Source organism: Martes martes, assembly GCF_963455335.1.
Source record: "Martes martes genome assembly, chromosome: 17".
In the NCBI taxonomy this organism is placed as follows: Eukaryota; Metazoa; Chordata; class Mammalia; order Carnivora; family Mustelidae; genus Martes; species Martes martes.
This window is the reverse complement of record NC_137905.1, coordinates 45090218-45105979: the sequence shown is the minus strand read 5'-3', so window position 1 is coordinate 45105979 and position 15762 is coordinate 45090218. Positions and strand designations below refer to the sequence as shown.

General features: G+C 54.4%; 2 protein-coding genes across 2 annotated transcripts; one reads left to right on the top strand and one right to left on the bottom strand.

Moving 5' to 3' along the window:
- Positions 1-653: 653 nt before the first annotated feature.
- LGALS4 (galectin 4) lies at positions 654-9184 on the top strand. The gene is made up of 10 exons (XM_080829091.1): positions 654-1165; positions 1470-1558; positions 3421-3625; positions 5364-5498; positions 7332-7358; positions 7486-7524; positions 7688-7717; positions 8003-8091; positions 8234-8399; positions 8487-9184. The coding sequence occupies exons 1-10, from the start codon at positions 977-979 to the stop codon at positions 8631-8633; spliced, it is 1116 nt and encodes a 371-aa protein (XP_080685217.1). The 5' UTR covers positions 654-976; the 3' UTR covers positions 8634-9184.
- Positions 9185-12952: 3768 nt separating this feature from the next.
- LOC308358687 (galectin-7-like) lies at positions 12953-15026 on the bottom strand. Its single transcript, XM_080829052.1, has 4 exons — positions 14988-15026; positions 14508-14596; positions 13576-13777; positions 12953-13145 (listed from the first exon to the last, which is right to left on the bottom strand). The coding sequence occupies exons 1-4, from the start codon at positions 15000-15002 to the stop codon at positions 13032-13034; spliced, it is 420 nt and encodes a 139-aa protein (XP_080685178.1). The 5' UTR covers positions 15003-15026; the 3' UTR covers positions 12953-13031.
- Between the last annotated feature and the right edge of the window lie 736 nt (positions 15027-15762).

The following is a 15762-nucleotide window of genomic DNA, read 5'->3' as shown; positions in this document are numbered from 1 at the left end:
TGCCTGCTCCAGGCGTGAGGGCGGTGTTCACCCTGCCTGGCACCCACTCACTGCACAGCCTGGTGGGAGCTGACGCCCGAGTCTGGCTAGAGTTCCACTGCTACCCAGTCTTGGGCCAACTGCCTCATTTCTTTTTCTTTTCTTTGTTATTTTAAGTAGGCTCCAGGCTCAAGGTGGGGCTTGAACTCACCACCCTGAGATTAAGGGGTCACGTGCTCTACCAGCTGAGCCAGCCAGGCACCCCTGCCTCGTGTCTTAAACTTCAGGTTTTCATGTCCATATATAATCCGAACCTCCTGGGTTTATGTTTGGAATGAGTGCAAGAGGCCAAGGATTAATTTAGTGCCTTCTGTACGCCAAGTCCTGTTCTGCGCATTTATTATCTTAGTGATTCCTTTCCAGGCCTCTATGAGGTTGATACTACTAGAACCCCCATTTTTCAGAAGGGCAAATGGGGAAATTGAGGCTAAGGTACTGAGCCAAGATGAAACAGCCAGGAGGTGGTCAAGGCAAGATTTGAACCCAGAACCTCTGGCTCCAGAAATGATGACCTAAACCACTATACCTACAATCTGATGTACGTGGATTGGACAAGTAGTGGGCGTGCAGTAAGTGTAGGCCCTTTCCCAGTTCCTAGGGCTGTCCAGAGCACCCGTCCCTCCCTGCTTTCACTTCCTTCCGTTGCCCATCTGTTGTGGGCCACTCCTGCAGCCTTGCCCTGCCCAGCCCTCCTGGTCGTACCCTCCCTCTGTTAACAAAGGCCTGGGCAGGATTTTATGGGCTCTGATAAGGCCCTGGCAGGGCCGAAGTTCACTAGCACTTCCTCTTTGCAGAAGGACCTAAAGTGTAGCCCCCTCCCCCCAGCCGCCCCCACCTCCCAGCCTAGCCGAGAGGATCTGGGTTCTAGCTGGTGGCCAGGGAGGCTAGCAACAGAAGGGACACAACGGGCTGCCCTAGAAAAAGATGTGAGCCTGGGATGCCCAGAAGAGGGACCCATGGACCCTGCCCTGCCAGCCACTCCCTTTCCCTCAGGTATAAGAGCCGCCCGCCTCCTGCCATCTGCCCGCATTGCCCGCTGGTGCATCTCTTCCGGGACGAGCCACCAGCCCAGCCTCTCAAGATGGCCTATGTCCCTGCACCTGGCTACCAGCCCACTTACAATCCGGTAAGATGGTGACCCAGGACCTGACCATGGGTCCCAGCTTAGCTCCACCCTGACCCTCACACACCAATTTACTCTCACCCTGATCCTGAGAAGCCCCACCCCCACCCTGGGGTCTGACTTAGCCAATACTCACCCTGAAGCCTGATTTGCTCCCACCCTGACCCTCGGGCTATTTATGTCCATCCCTGACTCTTGGCCGTCTTCATCTTCACGCTGACCCTTCACCCCTAGCGTCTTCTCCCTCGATAATAAGAGTGGGGAGCTTCTCAATGAGGGGGAAAGGCTCACCAGTCCCTTTTCACAGACTCTGCCCTACAACAAGCCCATCCCGGGCGGTCTCAGTGTGGGAATGTCTGTGTACATCCAAGGAGTGGCCAGCGAGCACATGAAGAGGTAAGGCGCTCCCCTAACTCCAGACAAGGCAGGGGGACAAAGAGGGGCTCCCATCCCTAATGCAGGAGGACTTCTTCCTTTCCTCCACCCTACTGGGGATGGCGGCTCTGGGACACTGTATCCAGTGGCCAAAGACCAGCCTGAGCCTGGGACATCCAGGGCTTGGTGACCAGCCAAGGGGGAAGGGCAGTCAGGGAGATCACCACCAGAAGCAGCCCAAGAGTTGGGATGTCGGATTGGAAATGATGGGTGTGATAGCATGAATTCGGATCAGAGCTCAGAGCCAGTCAGTTGTGTGACTGTGCAATTGCGTGAGTGGGAAAACCTCTCTGTGCTTTCTTTTCCCATATGTAAGATGGCACTATTTCAGGGATTCGATGTGTAAAACATGGAGAACTGGAAAGTAAGCATTAAAATTAAGACTTAGCATTTTTTTTATGGCCTTAAGGTGGTGATGACAATTGAACTGACCTCAAGGCACTGTTGGGGTTTTTGTTTTCTTTTTTCTTGCTTTCTTTCTTTTTTTTTTCTCTTTAATTTTATTTATTTATTTGAGAGAGAAAGATAGTGAGAGAGAGCACAAGCAGCGGGGAGGGGCAGTGGGAGAGGGAGAAGCAGACTCCCTGTGGAACAGGGAGCCTGATGCAGGGCTCAATCCCAGAACCCCGGGATCACGATCTGAGCCACAGGCGTGCACTTAACGGACTGAGCCACCCAGGCTTCCTCTGGCACTGCCATTTCTTTATTCATTGTTTTTTTGCTTACTTAGGGCCCACTATGTGCCCAGCCCCTGGGGACAGAGCAGTCACCAGGGCAAAGCTCTCTGCCCACATGGAGTTGATAGCCTAGTAGAGAGGAGAGATGAAAGATAAAAATCAAATAGACAGGGTCCGGTGGTGCTAAGTGCTATGGAGACAAATAAATAGGGCAAGGAGATGGGGAGTGGATGCAGGGGAGGTAGGGGTGTAGCACTGTCCCTTTAAATAGGGTAGACCAGGGGTGCCTGGGTGGCTCAGTGGGTTGAGCCTCTGCCTTTGGCTCTGGTTGTGATCTCCGGGTCCTGGGATGGAGCCCCGCATCTCATCCATCTCATCGCATCTCATCCATCTCATCGGGCTCTCTGCTCAGCAGGGAGCCTGCTTCCTCCTCTCTGCCTGCCTCTCTGCCTACTTGTGATCTCTGTCAAATAAATAATAAATAAAATCTTTTCTAAATAAATAAGTAAATAAATAAGGTAGACCAGGAAGGCCTCTCTGGGAAGCAAACACTTCAGCAAAGACCCAAGGGAGGGGAGGGGAAGGAGTCTGGGAGTAGAGGCTGGTAGCAAGAACAGCCAGTGCAAAGGCCCTGAGGCAGGTGTGTATTTGCCCAGTTAGAATAACTTCTGGGTTGCTGGCCTGAGGGGAGGCATGAGTGGTGCTCAGATTTGGCTGTTCCTTAGGTCCCCCTGGCTACAAGTGGGGAGTGGCCTGTGGGGCAGGGTGGCAGCAGAGTGACCTGACCGGATACGTGTAGGGTTCCTAGGACCACTGGCCCATGGTGAATAGGGAAATGCAGGAGTCCCAGTTGCCAAGTTGGGAGAGGCTGGGTGGCAGTGGGCTGATAAGGAAAGGGAGAGAGGGAAAGTGTTGCTGAAGAAATCTGCCTCCCGGACTTCAGGAGCACGGCCCACCCCCTCCTCTCTTGCATCGCAGGGCCTACGCGTGTTGCCCCTATTTTCCTGGTCCTCCCATCCCCCTCCCGCCCAGTTCAGAGAACTGTTCAGGGACCTTGGAACACCATAGATCAGAGAGGGCTTCCCGGAGGAGGGCCCCATGCGCAGGCAGATGGGGCCAGGGGCATAGCCCTTCCTGTCCCGCCAGGTTCTCCGTGAACTTCGTGGCAGGGCCGCACGCGGGAGCGGACATTGCCTTACACTTCAATCCCCGCTTTGACGGCTGGGACAAGGTGGTCTTCAACTCGCAGCAGGGCGGCAAGTGGGGCAGCGAGGAGAAGAAAAGGAGCATGCCCTTCCGCAAGGGCGCGGCCTTCGAGCTGGTGTTCATGGTCCTGGCGGAGCACTACAAGGTCCGAGCTCGGGGGCGGGGCCTCCCCTCCTCCCTCCTCCCTCCTTTTCTTCCATCTGTCCCTCCCCCTCCTCCTGCCGCCCCTCCCTGCCTCTCTCCAGCTCCTTGTTCCCCGCCCCTCTCCCCTCCCTTCTTCCCTTTCCCCACCACCTTTCCTACCTCACTTTTTTCTTTTCCTTCTTTCCTGCCTATTAAAACATTTTTCTCCTTAAAAAAATTATTTTCGGGGCGCCTGGGTGGCTCAGTGGGTTAAAGCCTCTGCCTTCCGCTCAGGTCATGATCTCAGGGTCCTGGATCGAGCCCCACATTGGGCTCTCTGCTCCGCGGGGAGCCTGCTTCCTCCTCTCTCTCTGCCTGCCTCTCTGCCTACTTGTGATCTCTATCTGTCAAGTACATAAATAAAATCTTAAAAAAAAAATCATTTTTCCTCTTGTTTCTCATTCCTCTTCCTCCACGGCAGACAGCCTTCTAACGTTTCATGTGTCTCACCTTGTTCCTCCGTGTTCTTGCAAAATGAGTACTTTTGCTATTTTTAAAAAAAAATTTTTTTTAAAAAGATTTTATTTATGTACTTGACAGATAGAGATCACAAGTAGGCAGAGAGGCAGGCAGAGAGAGAGAGGAGGAAGCAGGCTCCCCGCTGAGCAGAGAGCCCGATGCGGGACTTGATCCTAGGACCCTGGGATCATGACCTGAGCCGAATGCAGAGGCTTTAACTCACTGAGCCACCCAGGCGCCCCTAAAAATTTTTTTAAAGTGATTTCTTTTTTCTTTTTCTTTTTTAAAGATTTTATTTATTTATTTGACAGACAGAGATCACAAGTAGACAGGCAGGCAGAGGGCGGGGGGGCGGTGGAGGCAGGCTCCCTGCTGAGCAGAGATCCCCCCCCCCCATGCGGGGCTCCATCCCAGGACCTTGGGATCATGAACTGAGCTGAAGACAGATGCCTAATGACTGAGCCACCCAGGCGCCCCCTTTTTTACTTTCTTAAGTAGGCTCCACACCCAGCGTGGAGTCCAGATGGGGCTTGAACTCATAACTCTGAGATTGAGACATGAGCTGAGAGGTGTCTGGGTGGTTCAGTTGGTTAAGCGTCAGCCTTTAGCTCAGATTGTAATCCCAGCGTCTTGGGATCAAGCCCCACATGGTGCTCCCTGCTCAGCGGGGAGTCTGCTGCTCCCTCTCCTCTGCCCCTGCCCATGCTTTCTCTCACTCCCTCTCTCTCTTTCTCTCTTTCGCGCACATAAATAAATAAAATCTTAAAAAAAAAAAAAAGGATAAGATGATTAGGCAAGGCTCTAAAGAGGATTTCCAGAACACCTTCGACATACCTGGCTGGGTTTTAATGTTCCCAACAATCCCGGAGCCAGCCTCCATGTTACAGATGGGGAAACAGAGGCCCAGGGAGGTGAAGTGACTTCCCTGAGGTCAGACAGCCCACATGTCAGAGCTAGACTCAGCTCAAGCTCATTTGGTGCCAAAACCAGGACTCCAACTTGATCCTTTCCCAACCGCTACCCTGACTAAATTCTCTGTTCTCTTCCGTCCGCCCATCTGTGAGCTGACTTTTGACCCTGGCTTGGCCTCTCACCTGTGGACTCCAGGGTTCCTGACTCTGTGGCTATCCAGCTTCCTTCCAAGACCAAAGTGCAAGTGAAAATGATCGCTGTTCCCTACCTCCTGTGTCTGCCTTCCCAAAGTCATGGCTGCTGATTCTGACATTACCCCTGCCCTCCAGGTGGTGGTAAATGGAAATCCCTTCTACGAGTTTGGGCACCGGCTCCCTCTACAGATGGTCACGCACCTGCAGGTGGACGGAGACCTAGAGCTTCAATCGATCAACTTCATTGGTGGCAACCCGCCCCCAGGCCAGGTGCGTGACGGCTCCCTCTCTTATGCACACGCTTCCTTCCTTAATCCAGTCCCACGTTCCTCTGTGTCCAGAACTCCTGCTCTGTGCTGGCCCCTCTGCTGGCTGGGCCACAGACCCCGCAGGCACCCGACTCCGTCCACTGGAAAGACAGACAATTCACCAGATGGTGTTGGCTGCATGTGGTTAGGGCCCGGGCGGTGGGCGGATGGAGGATGGGGGATCGGTCTGGCGACAGACTGGAGGTTTGAGGAGTGCAAGGGAAGGGCTTCCTGGAGGAGGAGGAAGCTGAGTCAGAAAACCAAGATAAGAAGGGACAAAAGCCACAGGAACTGCGGGCCAGCAAGTTCAGGAGCAGCTGCCTAACATGGGTAGTCATGGAGAATCTCACTTCCAGTCACAATGAGCTACTGGTCTCCACACCCGCGGGAAAAGCCTCCCAGAGAAAGGCACACAACAACTGCTGGTGAGGCTGGGGACCGGCCCACACTCCCCTGGAAATGACCGAGAGCGGAAACACATCCGGCCACCTAGAAACCCCACTCCCAGGGCCACGGTGAACAAAAGGCCACCAAAACAGCCACAGAGCCCTCAGAGAAGCCCAAACTCCAGACTCCCGCCATGGCCTTCAGCTGGGTGTGCTGCACTACCCAATCTGTAAGGCCCCCCCCCACCTTCACGCTCTGATGATCCTCAGGCCCACTGGACAGATGTGGGAACTGAGGCACAGACAGCTTCAATAACCGGCCACAGTCATGGAGCTGGGAAGTGGCAGAGCCACGGATTAAATGTAGGTGGATGGGGGGAGGTTCTGTGCTGGGGCGGGGGGTCCTTCTGACCCCCGGATGAGGGAACGACAAAAATGTCTTCACCCGTGAGCTGGCCATGGGCCTGCGGGTGTTCATCTTACTGTCGTCCCTCATCCACACATTTAAACAAGAAACATGACAATAAGGCTATTTGGGAAGGCCCTTTGGAATCGCTGGCTTAAAATGGAAGCCAAGGCAGAAAGGAGTTCATTGGAAAGAGGAGGGAACAGAGAGAACGAGTGGATATAAGTTATGGGGGGGCGGGTTTCCGGCCCACACCTGTGAGAAGCTGAGGCCGAGAGAGACACAGAGACAGAGACAGGGAGAGGCAGAGAAACAGAAACAGAGACACACGCAGACTGAGAGAGCCTGAGGCCCACCTGGGAGAGGCAGGACTCTTCACGGCCCCAGCGCTGCGCACCGAGAGTGAAGGGCAAATCCTGACCAGGGGTGAGGTGAGCGGGGGGTATCTGTGGTGTGGGCTGGGAAGACGTTCTGAGGAGCCTACGCTTTGTGGAAGCTTCCAGGCTGAGGCGGATGAGGGCTCCTGGGCAGGACGAAGTGGGATAAGGGAGGCAAATAGAATTTACCAGGCCTGCCCTAAAGGGCCAAAGTGAGTGTCCCTGCTCACTGGAGTTCCCTAAGCACAGCAAGTTCCTCTCCATTCTTTTTTTTTTTTTTAAAGATTTTATTTATTTATTTATTGACAGACAGAGATCACAAGTAGGCAGAGAGAGGGGAAGGGAAGCAGGCTCCCTGCTGAGCAGAGAGCAGGATTCGGGGCTCGATCCCAGGACCCTGGGATCATGACCCGAACCGAAGGCAGAGGCTTCAACCCACTGAGCCACCCAGGCGCCCCGTTCCTCTCCATTCTTAAGCTACCTGGTGCTCCTCTTTGACCCCCCGAGTTCCCTCGGACAGGGGTGGTGGGGCTGCCCTGGACAGGCAGCCTTGACGCCCTCCTGGCCCCAGTCAGGGGTCTCCCTCATAGCCAGCCTCCCTTCACACATTGCCTCTGTGTCCACAGATACCCATGGGAACTCCAGCGTACCCAGTAAGTACCTGCTGATGGGCGGTGGGTTTCTCCTCTTGGTGGGGGTTTGGTGACGTGAGGAGGTCTTGGGGCAGCCGAAGGACCCCCAGTCCCCTTCACCAGTCCTGCCTTCCATCTGTCTGTGTAGGGTCCTGGACATACCCACCAACAGCCAAGTCAGCTGCCTGTAAGTGGGAAGGTTGTGGGGCCATTTGGGGGGGGGGTGGAGAGAAGTAGAGGGGTGTCAGTCGTACCCATCCAGCACCCAGAGGCATGCCTGCATGTAGTCAGTGTGCCGTAAATATTTGTGGAACGTCATAGAATAATCTCTCCCCTTCCTCACTTCACAGACCATGGAAGGACCGCCAATCTTCAACCCGGTAAAGTGTCCTGTGGGAGTTTTGGCCTCTGTGGTGGGCAGTTTGTGGGGAAGCAGGTGGTGGGTAGGGGGCCCTGACCCCTGGTGGCCCTGAGAGCGTGGGAAATCGAGTGGGCGGAGGGTGTTGGGTTGGGAGGTAGGGAGAGGGTGGAGTTGGTGGCCAGAGTGGGGAGGGGCTGGGGGCTGGGGACACTTCCTGGGAGTGGGCACCCCTCTCTGTAAATTTGTCCCTGCCTGGCTTCTGGTGACCTGAGAGATGATAGGACCTCATGGTCTTCTCCCACAGCCTGTGCCATTTAGGAAGAACTTGCAAGGAGGGCTTACAGCCCGAAGAACCATCATAATCAAGGGTTCCATACCCCCCATGGGCAAGAGGTATACAATCTAGACCGCGGTGGGAATCCTCAGCCCCCTTCCTCCCTCAGACCCAGGAGGCGGGACCGCAGTCCCCTTCTCCCTTGGAGAACCAGGCACTGGCCCCCATCTGACTCCTGCCTCCTTCCCTCTCTGCCTTCAGCTTTGTCATCAACTTCATGGTGGGATCCTCAGGGGACCTGGCTCTGCACATTAACCCTCGCCTGACTGAGGGTCTCGTGGTTCGGAACAGCTGTCTGAATGGTTCCTGGGGATCCGAGGACAAGAAGATCTCCTACAACCCCTTTGGTCCTGGGCAGTTCTTTGATGTGAGTCTGGGGTCCCCTTCCCACCACCCCCCTTCCCTCTAAAACTTCTGCCCTGGCCCCAGCCTCAAGCCTGCCTTCTCCCTGCAGCTGTCCATCCGCTGTGGCCTGGATCGTTTCAAGGTTTACGCCAACGGCCAGCATCTCTTCGACTTTTCCCATCGCCTTTCGGCCTTCCAGAATGTGGACGTGCTGGAGATCAAGGGTGACATCACCTTGTCCTATGTCCAAGTCTGATCTATTCCCTGGGGCCATAACCCTTGGGAACACAGAGGAAAAGATCCCACAGGACTCCCTTCTAAGCCCCTAATAAAATGCCTGTGGGTGTCTCGTGAGTGTCCATGACTCCATTCACCTCCCTCACTGTTCCTTGCTTCCTTGATTCAATCATACATTGTCCGTTCATCCATCTCAACATCCATCAGTCTTTCCAAACATCCATCCATCTAAACATCCAACCAGGGGCACCTGGCCAGCTTGGTTGGTGGAGCATGTGACCCTTGATCTCATGGTTGTGAATTTGAGCCCCACGTTGGGTGTAGAGATTACTTTAAAAAAAATTTTTAATCTACAATATAAAAAATTGTTAAAAATGAACATCCGTGGGCGCCTGGGTGGCTCAGTGGGTTAAAGCCTCTGCCTTCGGCTCGGGTCATGATCCCAGGGTCCTGGGATCGAGCCCTGCATCGGGCTCTCTGCTCAGCAGGGAGACTGCTTCCTCCTCTCTCTCTGCCTGCCTCTCTGCCTACTTGTGATCTCTGTCTGTCAAATAAATAAATAAAATCTTTAAAAAAAAACACAAAAAACCTGAGTTATGGACATTGAGATTTGAATTCCATATAGTTTTTAGTGTGAGGAAATATTCTCCTTTTTATTGTTTTCAGCTATTTAAAAATGGACAACCTATTCTTAGCCTGGGAGCCCTACTCAACCGGGCAATGGGTTTGGCCACAGCCAGAGTTTATGAAATTTTCCTTCCTCCTTTCTTTCTTTCTCTTTCTTTCTTTCTTTCTTTCAGATTTTATTTATTTATTTATCTGACAGAGAAAGAGAGGGGGAGTGACAGGCAGAAGGGGAAACAGACTCCTCACTAAGGAGAGAGCCCGACACAGGACGCAACCCCAGGACCCTGGGATCATGACCTAAGCCAAAGGCAGATGCTTAAGCAGCTGAGCCACCCAGGCGTCCTCAAAAGCTTCCTTCTAATGACTGCAACTCCACAGACGGTTTGAACATAACTCTGTGGAAAATCAGAGCCACAACCACCTCTCTAAGCCACTCCTGGATCCTAACTTCAGAAACTGTGTAAGATCATTAAAATGTTACAGTGCTAAGTTATGGGGTAATTGATTATGAAACAATCCATTAGTAACATACTCTCAGACTGAATTAGAGAGCAAGATCCAGTAAATGCTGTCTATAAAAGACACACTTTATTTTTTTAAAAATTTAAAGAAGATTTTAGGCATAGTGAGAGAGGGAACACAAGCAGGGGGAGTGGGAAAGGAAGAAGCATGCTTCCCAGCAAGCAAGGAGCCTGATGCAAGTCTCGATCCCAGGACCCTGGGATCGTGACCTGAACTGAAGGCAGACACTTAATGACTGAGCCACCCAGGCGCCCCAAAAGACACACTTTAGATCTTTGACACCAATAATCTGAAAGTAAAAGGATGAGAAAAGATATACCATGGGGCTGCCTGGCTGGCCCCGTCTGAGAAGCGTGTGACCCTTGATCTCAGGGTCATGAGTTCGAGCCCCACGTCAGGTGTAGACATTACTTGAATAAATAAACTTTTAAAAGATATACCATATTGGGGCGCCTGGGTGGCTCAGTGGGTTAAGCCTCTGCCTTTGGCTCGGGTCGTGATCTCAGGGCCCTGGTATCGAGTCCCACATGGGGCTCTCTGCTTGGCGGGAAGCCTGCTTCCCCTCTCTCTCTACCTACTTGTGATCTCACTCTGTCAAGTAAGTAAATAAACATCTTTAAAAAAAAAAAAGATGCACTATATCAACAATAACCATAAAAGAGTAAGAAGGACAGAATTACTCAGATACAATAGATGGTAAAAGAAATGGTAATAGGGGCGCCTGGGTGGCTCAGGTGATTGAGCTTCTAACTCTTGGTTTCAGCTTAGGTCACGACGTCACAGTGGAGGGTTCCAGCCAGAGTCCAACTGGTCCTCAGCTTCGAGTCGGCTTCAGATGCTCTCTCCCTCTCCCTCCCCCACTGCCTCTCCTCTAGCTCGCACATGGACTGGCACTCTCTCTCTCTATCAGATAAATAAATAAATATTTTTTTAAAAAATAAAAATATTAAATTGCACTAGAGGGGTGCCTGACTGGCTCAGTGAGTAGCGCATGTAACTCTTGACCTCAGGGTCATGAGTTCAAGCCCCATCTTGGGCACGGAGCCTACTTGAAGAAATTGTACTAGAGACAAAGAGGACAGTTCATAGCGACAAAAGGGACAACACATCAGATATATACACACATATACATATATAGCAAATATATGTATCAAATAAAAATGCATACTAATGACAGACCCCAAAATACACGACAAATAGACCACTGAGCAGTAACACGTTACAACACCCCTCTCTCTAATTGAAAGAACAACCAGACAGAAATTAGTAAGGACAGAAAAGACATAGACGTGATCAACCAGTCTGAACTGCCAGGTAACTTTCCACCAAACAAAAGCAGAACACACGCTATTGTCAAGTACACTTGGAGAATTCTCCACACTAGGTCATAAAATAAGGCCATAAAATAAGTCATAATAAAATCACACAAACTGAAATCAAACCAAGTATATTCTCCAACCTTAATGAAATTGAGTTAGAAACCAATCACTTAAAAAAAATTAGGAAATCTACAAATATGTGGAAATTAAACAATAGCCTTCTAGATGGCCCATGTGTCAAAAAAGATAACCAGTGGTAGGGTGCCTGGGTGGCTCAGTGGGTTAAGCATCTGACTTTTGATTTGAGCTCAGGTCTGGATCTCAGGGCTCTGAGTTCAAAACAGCATCGGGCTCCACGACAGGAGTAGAGCCTACTTAAAAAAAAAAAATCTGTTGAAGTTTCATAAAATAAAAATTTTTTGAAACTGAACAGGGATGGATCACACCATCTAATCCAAGGACCCCCGCCACCTTTAAAGTGCCAATGACTGCTCTCTCTTTCCACTGTATACGTTTGAAATTTGTTCCATACGTATGTGTTATCTCTACACAAATTTTTGTGCAGGCTTTTTTTTTTGAAACAGATTTTTATTCACATACCTAAGTGGGCCTTCGCAGAAGAGTCACAAATTTTTGTTAATTACAAGTACTTGACACGTCAATAAAAATAAATACCAAGTCATTCAACAACGAGCCCCGGGAACTAGGGAATTCAGACTTCGTCACTCTGCAACTTCGAGAGGAGACCCTTCCTTACACAGCCCACCCAGAGATAAGGTCTCAAGGGCTCGATAGTGGGGTGGTTTCCCCTAAAGGATCTCGAGGGGCAGAAAATGGGTCCTTAAAAGGCTCAGACCCTACCCTCTGCTTCGTGTGAGGTCGGGAGCAGTCTGAACTTAATTGCGCATATGCTTGTGAAGACAGCACGACCCAAGCAGGCCAGGAAGTGGGAGGCCTGTCACCCTTGGCGCGGGCTCCGGGTGAGGCAAATCTGTCTGGGGCGTGGCCCGGACTGTCCCGAGCTCGGAACCCCAGCCCAACACCCCGCGCTGGAACGCAGTCGGCCGGGCCGGAGCTCCATCCCGCGGTTGAGGGACAGGCCGCAGCAGAGTGGAGACCCAGACAGCCCACCGACTAGAAAACCACCACCTAGCGGTGGGGGCAACTGGGCGTCTGTGTGGGGGAGCAAACTACCCCTATCCCACCCAGTTGCTACTCGGGCAGGGAGTCGGTGGCCGGCGGCCGGCGCCGTCCAGAAACCCAGGTGGAAGAAGTGTGGGAATGGGGCGCGTGCCCGCAGCGGGGACCCAGAGGCCCGATAGTCCTGTCCCCTGTCTGCTTCGCCGGGAGATGCCGCTCCAGTGCGCGTCTGCCCCGGGGCGCACGGGCGGGGGCCCGTCCCGACTCGGGGACAGCTGGGAAGCCGGCGACGCCCCGTGCGCTGTCCGGCCCCACCCCGCGCCAGCCGGCTCCCCGCACCCACACCGGTCCCAGGCCGCGTCGCCGCCACCTCGGGCTCTCCAAGGGACCAGGCGTGTGGGGACTCGCAATCCCTGTGTGCAGATGCACGCACACCCAGCTCCGTTGCTACGCAGACGGGGCGCCAGGCGGAGCTTGCGCCCGCTCCGAACCCCATCAGGTCCCCCCACCCGCACTGCCCTGGGCTGCTCTGCCCAGCGCGGCTGGAAGACGACCCCAGACACAGCCCCACCCGATCGCGCCCCTGCAGAGCCCGCCCAGCCACACACCGGCCCCCCACAGGGGGTCCCGCACCCCGCCCCCGCCGCGGAATCGCTGTGGGACCCTTAGAGTCTTCCCCTCTCTGAACCTGCTTTCCGCGTCTGGACGCAGGAGACACAGACACGGAGCAGGCGCACCGACGTGGGCTGAAACTTTATTTGCCATTCCCGGACCCCAGAGCCCCCAGCCCCTCGGGGGAGGGGGGTTGCTCAGTAGATCTTCACGGAATCCAGCTGCAGGTCCCCGCCCACCTCCAAGAGGCGCACGCGCGCCGGCGGGATCCGGTAGCGGAAGTGGTGGTACTCCGAGTCGCCGACCACCGCCTGCGGGGACGCGGGGTGCGCGCTGCAGTGCCCGAGGCCGCCTGCGGGGACGGGGGTCCCTCCCGACTCCGACCCGCGCCGTGTGCCTGCCGCGCCCACTGGCGGCGGGGACCGGCCCGCGGGCGCGTGTTTCTCGGCCTATCACCCGATCCAGCCTTGCCCCTGCCCCAGAGCCTCGGTCTCACACTGTCGGGGAGAAAACCGGGCCCCGCTGCCCCGCTAGGGACACCAAGTGCTCCCTCTGAGCACTTGGCTCTTGCGCGCTGGTCCTTGTCGCTGCCGCACCCCGGCCTTCTGACACTAGTGGGGATGCACCAGGGGAAGAAGAGGGACGCGGAAAACCCCTGCCCGTGGCCCCGCATGGTCACACCTCTGCCCCCTCCACCAACAGCCTCCCTGGCTTCCACGCCTGTGGGTAGCGGGGACCCACCTTGAAGCCTTCTTCCGTGGCAATAAGGAACACTTCGAAAGGCTGCCCGTGCTGGAAGGGAATGCCTGAGCCACGCTCCTCTTGGCCCCAGGTGCCCTGCTCCAGGGTGTTGAAGACCACCGTGGACTGATCCAGGCGGGGATTGAAATGCAGGGCGGCCTCACTCCCTGGGGCCTCGCTGCACAGCAGGTTCACATAGAACCTGGTAGTTGCGGATGGGGGGCGGTGAGAGATATACCGTCAGAGGCCGAGAACCACCAAATCAAGATCAAGAACCGATGGACGGGACTCTCGGGGGCAGGACATACAAATTTACTGAGAACTGAGAATATTAAAACCACAGAAGGAGGACTGTGGACTGGTGGCTACAACCAATTTCAGGGCATCCAAAAACTTGTGGGGACCCTGGACACACATCCACCTACACGAAGATCACGGTGCTATGGCTTGGGTCCCCCTCATTTCCAAAGCTTCTAAGAGTTGCCATGAATCATGGTGCCAATGGCCAGGGTGCTCCCCATTCCTAAGGGCTAGGAACAATACCACGAACCCTATTATTCCTGGCACCATAGATTCCCAGAAATCCCACAGTTCCCAAACCAGGATGTCTTGGGTTTCCCAGATGCTCGGGGCACCTCCAGATCACTGGACATGTTTCCAGAGTTCCTGGGGATTCAGACTGGGAGTCACAGGACTACAGGGAGGAACCCTGAGACAACCTTGGATCCCCCAGATTCCCAGGACACATAGGGACCCCAGCTTGCACACAGCCATGGGACAAATCAGTGAAGACATGAGATTCCAGAAAGTCAGTGACACCCTGAGGATTCCAAGACCCTGGTGGACATAGGTGGCTCTGGCTCCCTTGAGTCTGGACTGGAAAGAGTCAGGTCAGCTTGTCCCATCCTTACCACGTGGGCCTGGGGTCTCACCTGCCAGCCTTTTCTGGGATGACACCACGGATCCTCATAACAGTTCCCACTCGGATGCCCTCGGGCAGTGAGGTCTTGTGGGGCACGTTCTGCAGGACCAGTGGCGGGGAGATCCAAGGGAACCAGGGACGCACATGACAGAGACAGATGGGTTAGCCCCAGGGAAAAAACGGTCAGGACCCGCACCAGCAGAATCGCTGAGAAGAAAGGCCACAGAGAGAAAGGAGAGAGAGAGTCAGAGCCAGGCAGAGGTGGGGACAGAAACAGAGAGAATCCACGGAACAGAGAGAGTCCAAGAGCAGATGGGAACATTGGGTTGGGTTGGGTCAACCCAAGAGCCACAGCCCAGACACCTCCTGGCACACCCCAACACCCCCTTTCTCCTTTCAAACATGAGACCTCAGGCAGGCCTAATCCCTCCCCTATTCCCGAACATCCTTGAGTCCACGACCCCCAGCCCCAGGGCCCCAAGGCACTCACAGAACTCCCTGCCATGGCTGGGACAGTGGGGCAGACAATGGTGCTGGTGGGGATGGCTGCTGGGTCCTTAAATAAAAGCGGGGCGTGGCAGGCCAGGCTGACTCACCCCCTCCCCATTTCCACACCCACCACCCACACCTGGCACAGACCCTAGCCCTGGGGCCACCTGGCCCAGAACCTTCTTTCTGGAGCTCCTGCCTTCCCTCCATTCCCGAGGATTCCCAGGGGCGCTGCCCCCTCTCCTTTCACCTAATAATGATGAAGACAGCTCCTAAGGAAATACGGGGAACAGAGGGGACTGGGTGAGCCACTGTCCATCCAGTCCTTTCTTCCTGCTGCTTGGAAGCAAGAAAAGAGGATTTTGCCCATTTTGTCTTGGGAGACGTGGCCCTGAGAGGCCCTGCCGGGGGCTGCGTTTCCAGGCCCCCCTACTCAGGATAGGACCTGCCACCCAGGGCTGAGGCTGCGGCCCTGACATGGACATGCCCGTTTGGGCCCCTGACACTTGCCTCAACCACAGCTCTGGGAGAGGGGCTCTGAGGGGCAGCGGGTTCGGCTGATGGGTGGCGCTGCGACCCTGGGGCCTAGAGCACACAGGCCTGGCACACAGGAAGGGCTCCGCGAATGCAGGGGAAAGAAGGAATGAAAAAGTCCCTGTGCCATTTCGGAGGCCTCTGGGCATGCCTGCGCAGACAGGACCTCCTTGTGCTCTCAGCTCAAGTCCAGCCTCTGGGGGTGACCATCACCCCCATTCTACCACCATGGACACTGAGGC

What these genes read in the sequence shown, in the direction of transcription:
- LOC308358687 (XM_080829052.1), bottom strand. An exon ending in ATCCCAGAAAAGGCTGGCAG is followed by an intron (nt 13,778 to 14,507) that starts GTGAGACCCCAG and finishes CGCAACTACCAG; the next exon opens with GTTCTATGTGAACCTGCTGT. An exon ending in CCACGGAAGAAGGCTTCAAG is followed by an intron (nt 13,146 to 13,575) that starts GTGGGTCCCCGC and finishes GCGTCCCCGCAG; the next exon opens with GCGGTGGTCGGCGACTCGGA.
- LGALS4 (XM_080829091.1), top strand. Translation starts at nt 977, where the DNA reads ATGCCCAGAAGAGGGACCCATGGACCCTGCCCTGCCAGCCACTCCCTT. An exon ending in GCCAGCGAGCACATGAAGAG is followed by an intron (nt 1,559 to 3,420) that starts GTAAGGCGCTCC and finishes CTGTCCCGCCAG; the next exon opens with GTTCTCCGTGAACTTCGTGG. An exon ending in GCAACCCGCCCCCAGGCCAG is followed by an intron (nt 5,499 to 7,331) that starts GTGCGTGACGGC and finishes CTGTGTCCACAG; the next exon opens with ATACCCATGGGAACTCCAGC.